General features: G+C 46.5%; 1 protein-coding gene across 1 annotated transcript in view; it reads right to left on the reverse strand.

Annotated features, from left to right (window-relative positions):
- Positions 1-3803: 3803 nt before the first annotated feature.
- The window catches only part of LOC310773338 (globoside alpha-1,3-N-acetylgalactosaminyltransferase 1-like), a gene marked incomplete at both ends in the record, with an annotated part of 15359 nt that continues 1809 nt past the window's right edge, over positions 3804-17353 (reverse strand). Inside the window, 8 exon segments of the mRNA XM_083633210.1 lie at positions 3804-3945; positions 6091-6129; positions 6131-6302; positions 6567-6762; positions 8059-8191; positions 15860-15994; positions 16790-16822; positions 16922-16972. Coding sequence (XP_083489336.1) covers positions 3804-3945; positions 6091-6129; positions 6131-6302; positions 6567-6762; positions 8059-8191; positions 15860-15994; positions 16790-16822; positions 16922-16972 — 901 coding nt within the window.

Genomic DNA, 17353 nt, shown 5'->3' on the forward strand with positions numbered 1-17353 from the left:
CCGGACTACAGAATTGGTGAGGCAACGTTGTTATTGGCCTGGCATGCACCAAGACATTAAACAATGGTGCCAGGTCTGCGAGAGGTGTGTAGTGGCCAAAGATACACAGCCCCAAGCCCGTGCATACATGGGTCACCTAATGGCTTCAAAGCCAAACCAAATTCTGGCAATTGATTTTACACTACTAGAGCCTTCTTCAAGTGGACTAGAAAATGTGTTGGTGATGACAGATGTGTTTTCGAAATTTACACAGGCAGTGGCTACCAGAGACCAGCGTGCTTCCACTGTTGCCAAAATATTAGTCAATGAGTGGTTTTACAAGTTTGGTGTTCCAGGGCGAATCCATTCTGACCAAGGGAGAAGTTTCGAGAACATGCTTCTTCAACAACTCTGTAGCCTGTATGGAGTGGAGAAGACCCATACCACCCCCTACCATCCGGGTGGTAACGGCGAATGCCAACGTTTTAACCGGACACGTCACAATCTTCTCCGTACTTTACCATCAACAAGGAAGAGAGAATGGCCATCCTGTCTTCCCCAACTGGTATTCTCCTATAACACCACACCCCATCAGTCTACTGGTGAGTCACCTTTCTACCTGCTGTTCGGTCAAGAACCCCAGTTACCTGTTGATTTCCTCTTAGGACAGATTGGAGAACCATCGAGAGGCAGTGTTCAAGACTGGGTCCTGGAGCACCAAGCCCGACTGGAGACAGCCTTTTACCTGGCCAAAGACAAGCTGAAGACCATGGCCGGCCGTCGCAAAGCCCGACATGATAAAGCAGTGCGAGATGAGCCATTACCAGTGGGTCGGAAGGTTTATCTGCGCAACCTGGGTGTGCGGGGCCGCAACAAAATGCAAGACGCTTGGGCCTCCGAGGTGTACCAGGTCCTGAGGGCGCCTACAGGAGATGGCGCTGTGTATACCATTGCCCCATTGGGTGACCAGGGAAGAGTGAGGCATGTCCACTGCAATCACCTGAAGTTGCAACCTGAACCCTTGTCACGGCACAACCGAGGGGTGCTCAAACATTTAGGGCCCCACTGGATGCGGAGCAAGCAGCTGAGGACGATCTCTGCTTCCTTTTGGTTGATGAAGGCCCTGGGGCCAGGGCCCCAGAGCCCCCAGAAGAACCGCAGCGGCCCAACACCCCGCCAATGGACCTGGTAGCACCATTACACCAGCCACGGCAGGAAACCAGAGACCATCCCCAGGCCACATCAACCCAGGACACGGTGGCATCACATGAGGAGGGGCCATCCACCAGCCAGATCCCACCTCGACGGACAAGCAGGGCTAATGCAGGAAGGCACCCCAACCCCCATAATCTGCCAGAGGCGGTGGGGAATAGGGTAAGAGGGGCTATGCACTCCCGAATGCCTGTGTCTAACAATATGGGACCTGTTGTTTTTAGGCCCTGGGAAAGTGATGTTCATCGTCGGGACGACGATGCAGAACTCGGGGATGCATTGTAACGGGTAGAGCTTGAGCTCATGTAGATCTCTGCTGGTCCCTATGACACACCCCTGCTATGGGAGACTTCATTGAAGCAAATTGACCAATGAGCAGCAGCCACACACCTGAGTTCTATTCTCCCCTCATCATAGAGAGGGTATTTAAGAACAAAGAGCAGCAGTGATCATTCTTCCTCGGTTCTGGTGTGGTGTGCTCCAGTGTCGTAGCAAAAGGTAATTTTTACTAGTGCTGTTCACAATATATTTATGAGGGAATCTCCCAACATTTTATTAATTGATTCACCTCCTTATAGATTGCTCATTCTGGACCTTCCCCCCTCTCCCCCCCCCCCCCCCCCCCCCCCCATGTCACTGACCGAACGGGGACCAAGGTAAACTATTTTATTGGTGCTTGTAATTGTAAGTTTTTATATCTTGTACTAATGGCCATTCTTAAATAGGGACCGGCACTAAAGCCCCGGCTACCTCTCCAGTGGAGTGTAGGAATCCCCCCTGACTGACTCCTGTTGCGATGGGGTTATAGTTTGATGCACCAGAGGTATTCTTCATTTCCAGTTGGGTAACATTGAAAAGGTTGAAAGGTCCGACCTTAGTATTAATTTGTATTTGTTTCTTTGTGCAGGTTATCGCCCCTACTGTTTTGCCTTAGTTATCTTTATGATTTAGTTTCTTATATTTAGTTTGTTGTTCTCATTTACTTTGCCTTTGCTTGTTTTTCTGTTTGGTTATTTTCTGACAAACCAGCTGTCTCCCCCACCCCCCCTGATCTTGAGGAGTGTGGTGGTGGGCATTGGCAGCGAAGGGGCCCCTTCCCTATTACTTGCATGCTTCTGTTAAATGTGCGCCAAACACCGTTTTGCTCACCCTTTGCCGTGCTTTTGCGGTGCTTTTGCAGTGTTTGACCGTGTGGTGCACCTCGTCGGCCTCGATCGTTTAGCAAGCCTCCCCTAGCCTTCGGCCTCCTCCATCAATTTCCTTTTCCCCCCGCCTGGTAGTGTATGAATTGGCTTTTTATGATAATTATGTATTTTTGATATTAGGCAATTTTAAACTAATCTTAATAAACTAAAAGTGTTTTTATTGCAATTGTAAAATAAAACTGTTCATACTTCCCCCCCCTACCACAGCTTCCAACATTACTTCCTTTGCAGGCCAACTTTTCCTAAATAAACAAATCATTTTGTGAGCTTGAAACCACGTCTGTGTCTCTTTACAACTTGACCTGTGTATTTTATATAAAGTGTATTGAGCAGTATTTCCTGGGGTGCAATCCCCTAGGTGGCGTTGTTGGTAATCCAAGGTTCCAAAGCCTCTTAGTCGGCCTGGTTACACCTGCACACACTGCTCTTGCAATGCCAATGCAGGTTTATTTCAAATGTAACATTTTGGTCTGCCTGGACCTAACAAGAGCTCAGGTTCACTTCATTCTTTGCCAAAATATTTTTTTCATTTTCGTGAAACCACTCAAAGGCCGGCTTTACCATGAATATATATTAATTCTTAAAAAATCTTAAATTTCGAATCCGTTGAAATTTTTGAAATTGCTTGTTCACAGCCAGAGAAAAAAAAAAATGAGAAAAAAAAAAAAAAAAAAAAAATGGGCCAGGTGACGCGTTTCAACGCGTCACCTGGCCCAATTTTTCATTTATTTTTTTCTCTGGCTGTGAACAAGCAATTTCAACGGATTCGAAATTTAAGATTTTTTAAGAATTAATATATATTCACGGTAAAGCCGGCCTTCAACAACACTACCCTCATCCCAACAATCCTTTGTCTGGTGAGGGCATCTGAACCAGCTGCTGTTTATGGACCATTTGTACATGAATAAAAGAGAAGAGGATAGCACGCCAAGTTAAACTTTTTATTGCCTGCAAACGTTTTGGGCTGTTATCAGTGCAGTAGCCATTTGTACGTGAACCTCCACACTCTGAACCATCCCACTCCACACTCTGAACCACCACACTCTGAACCTCCACACTCTGAACCATCCCACTCCACACTCTGAACCTCCACACTCTGAACCATCCCACTCCACACTCTGAACCACCCCTTCTCTAGAAATAACAAGTACAAATCAGACACTTTTGAGCCATTTCAAGTCATTTGAAAGTCTAGTCCACTGTAAAAACTGATAAAAACAGTGCATTATAAAACATATCAACATTCACATAAAGTATGGAGGGGGGGGGGCAGGATACGAACCCGGGTGAGGATGGGGTTAGGGGTGGGATAGAGGATGCAAACCCGGGTAAGGGGGGGTGGGCGGGGGGAGACAGGGTAAATGGCTAAAGTGCACTAGAGAAATATAACATAGGATGGAGTAGTTTTCAGACGTTGGGCCGTATCTCAGCGTAGTTCTTGATGACTCCGGAGAAGCGGATGATGCGGACCTCAGGTGTTCTGTTTTTGAAGTCCTGCCAGAGGTATTCAGGGGACAGCAACTTACTGGGCTTATTGATCCACATGTACCTGCACACAACAGGAAACAAATAAACATATATTCAGAGAGCAGCATCACATGGAAGTCAATGGTGCTAATTTGGTCTGTGTTTAACCAGGAAATCATTTCAGTGTCAATGTATATCTATAAAACAATACTAAATGTGAGATGCCCCCACTGCCATGTTTGGCCACTAGGGGGCAAAGGGGAGTTCTTCCAGTTGCATGTCTGTGAAACCCCGGCTAGCCTGGATGGAAAAACTTCGCTCTGAGTTTTGTGTGACTCCCCAGCACTGGAGTCATTCAAATTCCTGGGAACAACAATCTTCCAGGTGGCAGAAGAACATCACTGCCACAGTGATGGCACACACACACACACACACACAGAGTGCTCCTGCATAGATGCAGTGTTGGGTAGTAGCTTGCTACAAGTAGTGAAGATATTTAGCTTAAAGAGATACTCAACACTTTTTCCACTTTTTTCTGCTGAAAATCAATATATATTGTAAATTAGTTGTGTTCTTAAGGAATCCAGGTCAAAGTCCTGACATTTACTTTAAATCTGAGTAATTCCTCTTCTCTTCTCACATACCCATGCAGTTCCATACAATCCAAAAAGGCAAAAAGGCCAGCTGTAGACTCACATTTCCCTCTCTTTCTATTGGCAGAGCTCTTGATCATTGAGACCATTTACACCTGGCATTAACATGCATTTTTGGTGATCAGATTGCAATCAGATTGTGTTTTATCACTTGAAAGTACAGGTGTAAACACCCCCAAAACCCATTGAAGAAGGATTGCAATCTGATCACAGAAAACGCATGTTAGCGCCAGGTGTAAATGGCCTCAGTGACGTAGCTTGATCAGTGACGTCACCAAACCCAGCCCACCCATCTCTCGTGCCTAGGCCCCTCCCAGCCAAAGTTGATAAAAGTGGCTGCACACCATGCTGGGTCTATGGAGTGTGGAGGATTGTTGGAGACAGAGAGAGAGAGATTTGTGGAGCGTTTTGATTAGAGCGCATAGTGTAAATTGTAGTATTTAGTAGTTTAGGTTTAGTTTTAGAGTCAGATAGCCTAGGCTGTGTTTGTTTGTAAAAAAAAAAAAAAAGTCACATAATATATGTGAGAAGAGATGAGGAATTACTCAGTTTTACAGTAAATGTCAGGACGTTGACCTGGATTCATCAAGAACACAGCTAATTTCCAATATATATTGATTTTCAGCAGAAAAAAGTGGAAAAAGTGTTGAGTATCTCTTTGTAGTATTTAGTAGGTTATGTTTAGGTTTAGTTTTAGAGTACGTCAGATAGCCTAAGTTGTGTTTGAATGATGACAAAAAAAGGCTTTGATGTAGCAAGCTACTTTTGCCATGTTGCTCATAGCTTAGCTTGCTACATTTCTCTGGGGATAGCTTCAATGTAGTGAAGCTATATTTAATCTAGAGTAACTGGTACTGTAGCTTAGCTTACTACATTTTCCAAGTAGTTCGCCCATCACTGCATAGATGTTGCACCTCCCACCTCCCTATACAGTTAACATGTGCAATACAATGCAATTCATGCATATAACCTGTGAATATAATCCGTTAATACTCTTATATCTATCATGTATATATTTTGCTAAAATTGCCAATTCTGAGAACTGTACTTTTGCCAACGTTGTACTTACCTGTCACTTTGCCTTGCTCCCGTTGTACTCTGCCACACTTGGCTGTAAATACTCTGTCCAATATCTTGTATCTGTTTAAATTTAGGTGTATTTATTGTGTTATTGTGTTGTCTATATCTCATGTAACGTGTGCACCTACTACACCAAGACAATCTCCTTGTATGTGCAAAAACATACTACTGTATGGCCGAATAAAATAATTCTGATTCTGATTCTGATCACCGTCTATCATGGGCTCGCCTCTCACTGTCGTCAGACCTAAAACCCACCCGTAGCTGCCTCTGGACACTGCTGGGACGAAGCTAAACCAATAGATGGATTTCTCACACTGCTGGGACGAAGCTAAACCAAAAGATGGATTTCTCACACTTCTAGGACGAAGCTAAACCAAAAGATGGATTTCTCACACTTCTAGGACGAAGCTAAACCAATAGATGGATTTCTCACACTGCTGGGATGGAGCTAAACTAATAGATGGATTTCTCAGTCCGGTCTGGCTGTGTACCTGTTGAGGTGGCTCTCCTCCTGCCAGGCAGCCTCGATGCGCGTCTTGCTCAAAGTTTTGTCGGCAGGTTTTCGCGAGCTGCTGCACCTCGGGCACCAACCCGCCAAACGCCCCGCCGCAGTAATAGAAGTCCCCCTCACCAGGAGCAACGTACGCTCGGGACTGTTTACGGCGCTCATACGGAAACGTGCTGCGAGGGCTCGCATAGTAACCTGGAGAGACAGACAGGCAGACAGACATATAGTAGAAATATGTAATATATATATATATATATATATATATATATATATATATATATATATATATATATATATATATATATATATATATGGGGGAAATCACATGGTGGTGTCTGTGGTTGTGACCTGGGTGAAATCACATGGTGGTGTCTGTGGTTGTGACCTGGGTGAAATCACATGGTGGTGTCTGTGGTTGTGACCTGGGTGAAATCACATGGTGGTGTCTGTGGTTGTGACCTGGGTGAATGACGCCCACCAGGGGGCTCAGAGACTCGGTGCCCCAGCGGCCGTGGAACTTGGAGTCCACGTCCAGGCAGAAGATGTAGTCCGCCCGGCCCAGCAGCTCCTCCTCGATCAGCCTCTGGATCAGCTCCATACGACGAGCTGAGATCTCCTGCCAATGCCTCGAGCTGGGCGCCTCACGTACTGACAGCTAGGAGAGAGGAGATGAGAGGAGGAGAGATGAGAGGAGAGATGAGAAGGAGAGGAGAGGAGGAGAGGAGAGTGGGAGAGGAGGGATGATGAGATGAGGAGAGAGGAGGAGAAGAGAAGAGGAGAGAAAGGAGATGAGAGGAGAGAGGAGGAGAGGAGATGAGAGGGGGAGAGGAGGAGAGGAGATGATGGGGAAAGGAGATGATGAGAGGAGGAGAGAGGAGGAAAGGAGATGAGGAGGAGAGGAGATATGAGAAGAAGAGAGAGGAGATGATGAGAGGAGGAAAGGAGAGGAGAGGAGAGATAGGAGAGGAGGGGAGAGGAGAGGAGAGGAGGGGAGATGAGAGGAGAGAGGAGGAGAGGCGATGAGAGGGGGAGAGGAGGAGAGGAGATGACGGGGAAAGGAGATGAGGAGAGGAGGAGAGAGGAGGAAAGGAGATGAGAGGAGAGAGAGGAGAGGAGAGGAGAGGAGAGGAGAGGAGAGGAGAGGAGAGGAGGAAAGGAGAGGAGAGGAGAGATAGGAGAGGAGGGGAGGGGAGAGGAGAGGAGAGGAGAGGAGAGGAGAGGAGAGGAGAGGAGAGGAGAGGAGAGGAGAGGAGGAAAGGAGAGGAGAGGAGAGATAGGAGAGGAGAGGAGAGGAGAGGAGAGGAGAGAAGAGGAGAGGAGAGGAGAGGAGAGGAGAGGAGAGGAGAGGAGAGGAGCAGTAAGCAATACTGTGGCTTGCAGCTAAGCTAAGGTTATGCCAGTTCTTGGCTGGAGCTCAGACAAAGCAGTATTGAAGGCAAGAGACAAAGCTCTTGTGGCTTTTTGACAACAGCGCTGCAGCCATGTTGTTGCCTTCAGTTCTTATCAATTTAAGCTCTTTGGCAAAATCACATGATGTGCAAATACATATTAGAATGTTTGAAATAGAATACCAACACGAGGGTCGCAGGTTCGCGCTCCCGTGTTACCTCCGGCTTGGTCGGGTGTCCATACTGTGTCTGCGGGTGGGAAGCCGAATTAAGGGTATGTGTTGCTGCACCAGCGCCTCCTCTAATCGGTCGGGGCACCTGTTCGGGGTGGAAGGGAACTGGTGGGAATAGCGTGATCCTCCCACGTGTATGTCCTGCCGGTGAAGCTCCCCGCTGTCAGGTGAAAAAGAAGGGCTGGCGCATGTGTCGGAGGAAGCATGGTGCATGGTGAAGCATGGCTCTTCCCAGATCAGCAGAGGGGGTAGAGCAGCGACCGGGGAATTGGGGAGAAAATGGGGGGTGGGGGGGGGGTCAGAAAAAAAGAAGAAGCAGCAGAGGTTTACCTGTCTGCCAGCGGCCATCTTGACTGTGGGCACGTTGTGGGGCTGGTCAGTGAAGACGTAGTAGGTCACCCTGAAACCAACGAAGAAGTGCTGCTCCGCTGTGCGCAGGTAGTCTGGCAGGAAGCGGATGTACCTGACAGGAAGTCAGAGGGGTCACACGCTGCGTGGTCCCAATGGGACCGCCGCCGCCGTTACCTAAGTACGTTAACTCTTTCCTCCCTAATGATGACTTTTTTCCATCAATCCGTGTTATAAAATCGATGGCTCTGTTATGCGCACCTTGCCAAATAGTCCAGCACTTCGAGGGTTAAAAACATGCGACGGCCAAAACCAGGAAGGAGAGGAGAGCCACGCGCAGAGGCGTCATGCCCATTGAATGTGAGGGGGCAATTGCCCTTTTTTACATCTGTATTTTTTGTATTTTATTTCATTGCATTACTAGTCAAGTCAAGTCAAGTCAAGTTTATTTATATAGCCCTAAATCACAAGCATGTCTCAGAGGGCTTCACAGAAAGTATGTCTAGCTGATTCTAGCTAACACACAGTAACAAGAATATACAGAATAAAGATAACATTTGAACATTTGAAGAAAGCAGGAGAGTGGAGGAGGGAGGGAGAGGGAGGAGGGAGGAGAGGGGGGAGGTGGGGAGAAAATAGGAAATGTGGAGAGGTGGGAGGGCGCAGGGGAAGGAGAGCAGTGGGAATGTGAGAGAGGGGAGAGGACAGAGAGGAGGAGAGAACAGAGAAGGAGAGGTGGAAGGGTTCAGGGGAGGTAGAGTAGAGGTAGGGTCTAGGGTGGAGGGAGGGAGGGAGGAGAGGGGGGAGGTGGGGAGAAAATAGGAAATGTGGAGGAGGAGAGAACAGGGGAGGAGAGATGAGGGTGCAGGGGAGGGAGAGCCAGGGTAGGGGTAGGGTCTAGGGTTGGGGGAGGGGAGGGAGTAGGATACGGGCCCGGATTAGGGCGAGGGTGGGGAGAAATGGGAAATGTGGAGGAGGAGAGAGCAGAGAAGGAGAGGGTGCAGGGGAGGGAGAGCAGGGGGAATGTGAGAGGGAGGAGAGGGCAGAGAGGAGGAGAGAACAGAGAAGGAGAGGTGGGAGGGCGCAGGGGAAGGAGAGCAGTGGGAATGTGAGAGAGGGGAGAGGACAGAGAGGAGGAGAGAACAGAGAAGGAGAGGTGGAAGGGTACAGGGGAGGTAGAATAGAGGTAGGGTCTAGGGTGGAGGGAGGGAGTAGGATACGGGCCCGGATTAGGGCGAGGGTGGGGAGAAAATGGGAAATGTGGAGGAGGAGAGAACAGAGAAGGAGAGGTGGGAGGGTGCAGGGGAAGGAGAGCAGGGGGAATGTGAGAGAGGGGGGAGGACAGAGAGTAGAGGTGCAGGGGAAGGAGAGCAGGGGAAGAAGAGCAGGGGGAATGTGAGAGAGGGGGGAGGACAGAGAGTAGAGGTAGGGTCTAGGGTGGAGGGAGGGAGTAGGATACGGGCCCAGATTAGGGCGAGGGTGGGGGGAAAATGGGAAATGTGGAGGAGGAGAGGACAGAGAAGGAGAGGTGGGAGGGTGCAGGGGAAGGAGAGCAGGGGGAATGTGAGAGAGGGGGGAGGACAGAGAGGCAGAGAAGGAGAGGTGGGAGGGTGCAGGGGAAGGAGAGCAGGGGGAATGTGAGAGAAGGGAGAGCAGGAAGTGGCAGGGATTCAGGAAAATAGGGGAGAAGAGAAGGAGCAGAGGGGGGGGAGAATGAGGAGAGAGCAGGAGAAGGGAGGGGGGGGCGGTGGGATGTGGGGGAGGAAAGAGCATGGAAAGAGAGGAGAACAAGAAGGGGGAAGAAGGGAAGAAGCGGGGAAAGGGGGAAAGAGAGGGGGGGGGGAGAAGATCAGACAACTGACTACTCTAAGCATTAACCAGAGCTAACTGGGACATAGTATCTAGCTAATCTACAGCCTAATCTGGCCTATCCTACCCTGCTCTAGTCTGATTTTAGCCTGAACACTAACAGGTCAGCCTTAGGCTGTAGCTAATCTATCGCCTACCTAAGCTGTTCTAAACCAACCGGCAGCCCTCGACCAGTGATGAAGAGCACCGATGCCCCCCGACCCGGCCCCCGCCCACATATGGCGTGGGAGGGAAGGCCAGGCCGGGACACAGCGGCACCCCCTCACCCCCAGTGAACGCAAGAAAACCTTTCCACCATATGGATCGCCGCATGGATTGCCCCAGTGACTTGGCTGAGGAGGAACCTTGTGAGGTCGTTGTGCTAGGGGCCAATTGCTGCGGCCCAGGCGGACCCAGCCCCCACGCGACCCGCCCCCCCAGCCCCCAGCCACCAGCATAGTGACTGAGAGCGTGAGAGCAGGCCACGCGGGGGACGGGCCCACCCACCAGGCCACAGCAGCGGACCCCCATCTGGGGACTCCCCTCCGAGACAGGCCGAGAGATGCCGGGCTAAACCATGCACAGAGTTTCCGATAATGAAACTCTGTGAATGGTTTATTATGGAAATAAAATGTACAAGAGAACAGAAAATTGAAAATGTAAAAAAGAGTCCAACAGAAGGGATATAAAAATGTAATTTTTAAATTATCCTAAGATCAGGGAAGGGAGTTGAAAATCTAAAAAGTAGAGTCCAAAAAGAAATAGAAAATGCAGTCTTTAAGTGTTCGTAGGTTTAGAGAATACTAGTTAATTAGCTAGGTGACAAAAAGGGTAACAAGATTGGGAGTTCCATGAGGATGATCTGAGGAATCCATGAGTCCGCGTTGGTGACATGGATTAAGAGGAGGGGAGGATAGGAGTTGGAGGTGATGATGAGGCGGCGGGGGGGGGGGGGGGCTGGGGGGGCGCCCCCCCCTTCCCTTAGGCAAGCAGGTGACCAGGATGATGAGGATAGGGGTCGGTGATGGTGATGAGCCCGGGGTGTCAGACAGTAGAAGGAGTAGTGGGTAGATGGCCTAGAGTGACGACAGGTGGCTAGGACGATGACGGCCGGACCTAGGGCTGCAGCGGTGGGGTGTACGTCAGGCCAATGAGGACACCTGAGGGGGAGAGAGAGAAGAGAGCGGGGGAATCTGCGCAGAGGTGGAACTAACTCTATAGACAGCAATAAAAATTAGGTCAAATCAAAATTTATTAGGATTATTTAGGATGACTAATATTATACTGCTAATTCAGGTCTAGGTAGTCTAGGTCTAAGTTTATACTGATACTGCTGGCTTGAGATAGCCCGCTCAGCAGTTCAGGACTAAGTTTATTCACCAGCTATTTGATTTTATATCTGAGCTACTGGGTCGGCTGATGCCATATTATTAAATTAGGTCAAGTCTAAGTTTATACTGATACTGCTGGCTTGAGATAGCCCGCTCAGCAGTTCAGGACTAAGTTTATTCATCAGCTATTTGATATTATATCCGAGCTACTGGATCGGCTGATGCCATATTATTAAATTAGGTCAAGTCTAAGTTTATATTGATACTGCTGGCTTGTGATAGCCCGCTCAGCAGTTCAGGACTAAGTTTATTCACCAGCTATTTGAATTTATATCTGAGCTATTGGATCGGCTGATGCCATATTATTAAATTAAATTAGGTCAAGTCTAAGTTTATACTGATACTGCTGGCTTGAGATAGCCCGCTCAGCAGTTCAGGACTAAGTTTATTCACCAGCTATTTGATTTTATATCTGGGCTACTGGATCGGCTGATCCCATATTATTAAATTAGGTCCAGTCTAAATTTATACTGATACTGCTGGCTTGAGATAGCCCGCTCAGCAGTTCAGGACTAAGTTTATTCACCAACTATTTGATTTTCTATCTAGGCTACTGGGTCGACTGATGCCATATTATTTAAATTAGGTCAAGTCTAAGTTTATACTGATATTGCTGGCTTGAGACAGCCCGCTCAGCAATTCAGGATTGTATGTACTCAAGAGCTAATAAATATTTCTAGAGAATGACATCATCAAACATAACCATCAAGCACAACCAAATGATTGGGAGAATAAATGGGTTTTGAGTCTAGTTTTGAAGATTTCAATGGAGCCAGCTTCCCTAACTGACAGAGGAAGCTGGTTCCAGAGGTGTGGAGCACGGTAAGAAAATGCTCTGCTACCTGCTGATTTTTTCTTAATTTTAGGGACGGTAAGATAATTACCGTCCTGTGAGCGGAGAGTACGCGTGGGAACATAAGGAATGATTAGCTCAGATAAGTACGGAGGTGCGAGCCCGTGCAAAGATTTATAGGTTAACAGAAGCACCTTAAAGTCTGATCTGGCCTGAATTGGGAGCCAGTGGAGGGAGATTAAGACCGGAGTTATATGATCAAACTTCTTAGTTCTAGTTAGAATTCTAGCAGCGGCGTTTTGCACGAGTTGTAATTTATTTGTGCTACAAAGTGGAAGGCCAGAGAATAGGACATTACAGTAATCGAGTCTAGATGAAACAAAGGCGTGTATTAAGGTTTCGGCATCCGTTGCATTTAGCAAGGGACGGATCTTTGAGATATTGCGAAGATGAAAGAAAGCTATTTTAGTGATGTCCTTAATGTGAGCATCGAATGACAGAGTAGGATCAAAGGTAACACCTAGGTTTTTCACCTTTGAGTTTGGAGTAATTACGCAGTTCTCAATGTTCAGACTAAGATCAGTGAGAAATGGAAGTTGGGTTTTTGGGCCAACAACTAGTAGTTCAGTTTTGTTGGCGTTTAGTCGTAAGAAATTATTTGACATCCAATCTGTAACAGTGATTAAGCAGGATTCAAGATTAGCGAGTTTAGAGCGATCGTCTGGTCTAATTGGTATATAAATTTGGGTATCGTCGGCATAACAGTGGAAGTTAATGCCATATCTACGGAAAATTTCGCCAAGAGGCAGTAAGTAAACTCCAAAGAGTAAGGGACCCAGGACTGATCCCTGCGGTACACCAAACTTCACTGAGGAGAATGTGGACATAATATTTTTATATGAGACACAGTGTGTCCTATCAGACAAATATGACTTTAGCCAGGATAGGGCAGTGCCCCGGATACCTACGTAGTTAGATAAGCGGTCTAGGAGGATCTTATGATCGATTGTATCGAAGGCTGCGCTTAAGTCTAATAAAATGAGGAGAGAGGAGAAATTAGAGTCGGACGCGAGGAGAAGGTCATTGGTTACTTTTGTAAGAGCAGTTTCAGTACTATGGAGTGATCTAAAACCAGATTGAAAGGGATCGAGAAGTTTATTATGCGAGAGGTAGTCAGTTAATTGTGTTGAGACTACTTTTTCAAGAACTTTAGAGAGGAAGGGGAGATTTGAGATTGGCCTGAAGTTGTTAAGAACCTCAGAATCAAGGTTTGGCTTTTTAAGTAGAGGTTTGATTACAGCAGATTTGAAGGAGGCAGGGACAATGCCAGAGGAGAGGGAGCTATTGATAATGTTAAGTAAGGGGGGGCCTAGTATTGGAAGGAGTTCCTTAATCAACTTTGCAGGGAGAGGGTCGAATAAACAGGTTGTGGATTTAGATGAAAGTACAATTTTTGAAAGTGCATTTAGGAAGATAGTCTCAAAATTCGAGAGTATAGTACTCTCGTCTAAGGTTCTAAGGACAGGGCTAGGAAAGGGGTTAGCACCCTTTGTGAGTAATAGAGAGTTGCTAATTTCATCTCTAATACAGATAATTTTACGGTTAAAGAAGTCAAGGAAATCATTAGCTGTAAATGGAGAGTTTGTATTGGGGGATGGTTTGCGAGTAAGATTTGCGACCGTGTCAAATAAAAATACTATGGTCTTTATAAAATGTAGTTATGATCATTTTATATAAAGAGTCAAACATATATGTCTAAAAATGATGTCATTGATCATTGGTTCCCAAACTGTGGTCTGCCGCCTGGTGGTCCGCCAGAGAATTGCTTTTTTTTTTTTTTTTTTTACATACACATTAACCCTGAGGAGTAGCCCCATTTCTCCCCAATTGTACTTGGCCAATTCCCCCCCTTGCTGCACCGGTCGCTACCCCCTCTGCCAATCTGGGGAGAGCCGTAGACACACACATGCTTCCTCCCATACATGTGCAGTTGCCAGCCGCTTCTTTTCACCTGACGGCAGGGAGCTTCACCAGCAGGACGTAGCCCGTGGGAGGATCACGCTATTCCCACCAGTTCCCTTCTGCCCTGAACAGGCGCCCCGACCGACCAGAGGAGGTGCTAGTGCAGCGACCATACCCTTATTCCGGCTTCCCACCCGCAGACACAGCCAATCGTGCCTGTATGGACGTCCGACCAAGCCGGAGGTAACACGGGGCGCGAACCTGCGACCCTTGTGTTGGTACTAGGCAGGGAATCTACTGCTACACTACCCGGATCCCCAAGTCTCGAGTCTTTGAGCTAGAGTCCAAGTCAAGTCTGAAGTCTTTGAGATAGAGTATAAGTCAAGCCTCAAGTCTTTGAGCTAGAGTCCAAGTCAAGTCTGAAGTCTTTGAGATAGAGTATAAGTCAAGTCTCAAGTCTTTGGTCACAAGTCTCAGTCAAGTCTCAAGTCTTTTGGTCACAAATCCAGTCTTTTTTTTTTTAACATCGTCCTAACTAATTCATTTGAATTACGATTCAAAATCGATTTAACGTGCAGCCCTGATATATATATATTAGGGCTGTCTTAATCGCGATTAATCTTGTGATTAACTATTGTTAATCGTGATTAATCGCATCTTTGTATCGCATGTTTAAAATGCCATTATTTTGCATTTCAAAGCATTTTTTATTCGATATTAATAATTCTTACCAGTGTGTCGTGATTGGGAATCAAATGAATGCAAATAAATGTACTTTGTGATCTTGAATTTTGGATTTATTTTCAATTCAATAGAAGTGCAATGTAGACAGGAGGTAACAATGTCTACAAAATATATCTTGAACAGAAAATAAATGCACAATTGTAAACAGTGCAGTATACGCTCCAGAACCGATACTTCCGGCAGGGACGCTGTGGAGCAGTCGAAACCCTAAATGACACAGCTGAAAAAGGCTGTGTCTGAGCTAAAAACTTTGGCACTTCCATGTGAATAATGGCTCGGTATTGGAAACTATTGATAACGTGTATATCGCGTGAAGCCATTGGAGCCGACCTCCCAGTGGCTAGAGGACCCGCGCATCCGAGACTCTGAAGGGAGAGTGACTGATCTCGCGTTGAGGCTACGGCGACGCTAGCTGCTCCGGTATGCTTAGCTTTTAGGTGATAGCTCAAACTCGATGTACTTCGGTCAGGTGCAAACTACTGTTGACTTGTCCACTGTGCCATTTGGGAGTTTTTTAAAGTAAAACGAGCCATTTAGAAGCGTGTTGCTGTCTTTCTCTTCTATGCCTGCAACAGCAGGAGACAGGAAACCGCTGCGACCAGCTTGACTACAAGTACGGGTGTGACGAAGGGACAAAATAGCGGCATGCGATTAACGAGATTTAAAAAAATGCGTTATGGTCGGCCCTTAATCGTGATTAACGCGTTAACGCTGACAGCCCTAAAATATACAGTATATATATATCCAATGGCTTCACGCGATATACAGTATACGTTATCAATATATATATATATATATATATATATATATATATATATATATATATATATATATAGCCGCCAGCACGGCAGTGGCTGGCAACTTTTTTTGAGCTGGCTGGGAAAGAGTTAAACGTATTAATTCTGCACTCTCTTACATACATACATACAGACAGACAGACAGACACACACACACACACACACACACACACACACACACACACACACACACACACACACACACACACACACATACACACACATGTGTCATTTGTGCATGCTCTTACTTGCCCACAGCGAACACGGTGGTTGCTATGGTGATGTTCTGCAGCCTGTACATGCTGTCGAGCAGCTCGGGGTCAAAGGTCGACTCCCAGACCACCGGGGCTAACCAGGGGGTCACTGTCACCACGTCAGTACGGCTACACACACACACACACAGAAAGAGAGAGGGAGAGACACACACCCACGCACGCACACACACACACACACATACACACACAGACAGACACACACACACACACACACATGCACGGACATGCACACACACACAGACACAATGCAATTTTTCAAAATTCCCACAATTTCTACAGAATGAAACATTTATTTCATTCAAACCTTAATCCCGTAGACACCATTATAAACACATTAGTAGTAGACACCATTATAAACACATTAGTAGTAGACACCATTATAAACACATTTGTGAATAAATTTATTGGGAATTTGTTCCCAGATTTTTTGCAATATTCCCTAAATGTGAACAGACATCTTTGAAATTGGTGCAGTATTGACCAAGATGGCTTCAGTTGGCAGCAGCTTTGCCCACATGCCCCGCCCCCTACTGCACAAAATTAGCTTGTTTTGAGATTATTCCATCATGACATTATTATAGAGATAGAATTTACCTTCTGTCTCGCCAGAGTTGTTTTGTTTGCCAGAAGTCAGCTGTTGTGGGGCAAGCTGGGAGCCGCCATGTTCGTTTGGGGCAAGCTGGGAGCCGCCATGTTCGTTTGGGGTAACAGATAGTGGAGCTGAATGATTTTGTAAGTTATGGCTGCTGAGTATTTATGTGATTTTGAGAACATCACACATCCTGCAATGTGTTGTGACTATTGCACAAGCAAACATTGTGATGACGATGCTGAAATTATATATTGTGCAGCCCTACTTCAGAATATAAAACTGGATATGTTGGTGTCAGTTGTGCTACTCACCCCGCCAGGATGCTTGGCTGCTTGTACTGCAGACTGCAGAGAACAACACAGTCAGGTTAGCATCCAACACCTAGCAGCACTGCACTTTACTCATGCTAAAACTATTAGCATTAGCTTCTGGAGTGTACTTACTGGTCAGGAGCCAGGTGGAGCTCTCTGCTCTTTGAAGCAGCTTCTCCCTGACTGGAGGACAGACACACAGACAACAACTGGCTCTTTACACTAAGTGAAGAAGAGTTCATTTGCAAAAGCAGAAAAGATACCCGTTTGTATTTTTCATCCTTTTATATTATATGTTGATGTATTTATGTTGTATTTGTTTTTCGCTTTTTATTATAAATCGTGAATAAAACATTTTCACTTGTACATTTTCCACATAAATCACCCCAATGTTTTTAAGAATGCCATTTAACCTGTTTTGTTGTTGCTAATGAACTCTTCACTTTATACTTAAACACACTTCAATAAACGTAAAGCGTTCACAAACTTTAAAGGAACAGTTCACCCAAACAGACAGACAGACAGACAGACAGAGAGAGAGAGACAGACAGACAGAGAGAGAGA

This window comes from Poromitra crassiceps (genome assembly GCF_964638095.1).
Source record: "Poromitra crassiceps genome assembly, chromosome: 3".
NCBI classification, from domain to species: domain Eukaryota; kingdom Metazoa; phylum Chordata; class Actinopteri; order Beryciformes; family Melamphaidae; genus Poromitra; species Poromitra crassiceps.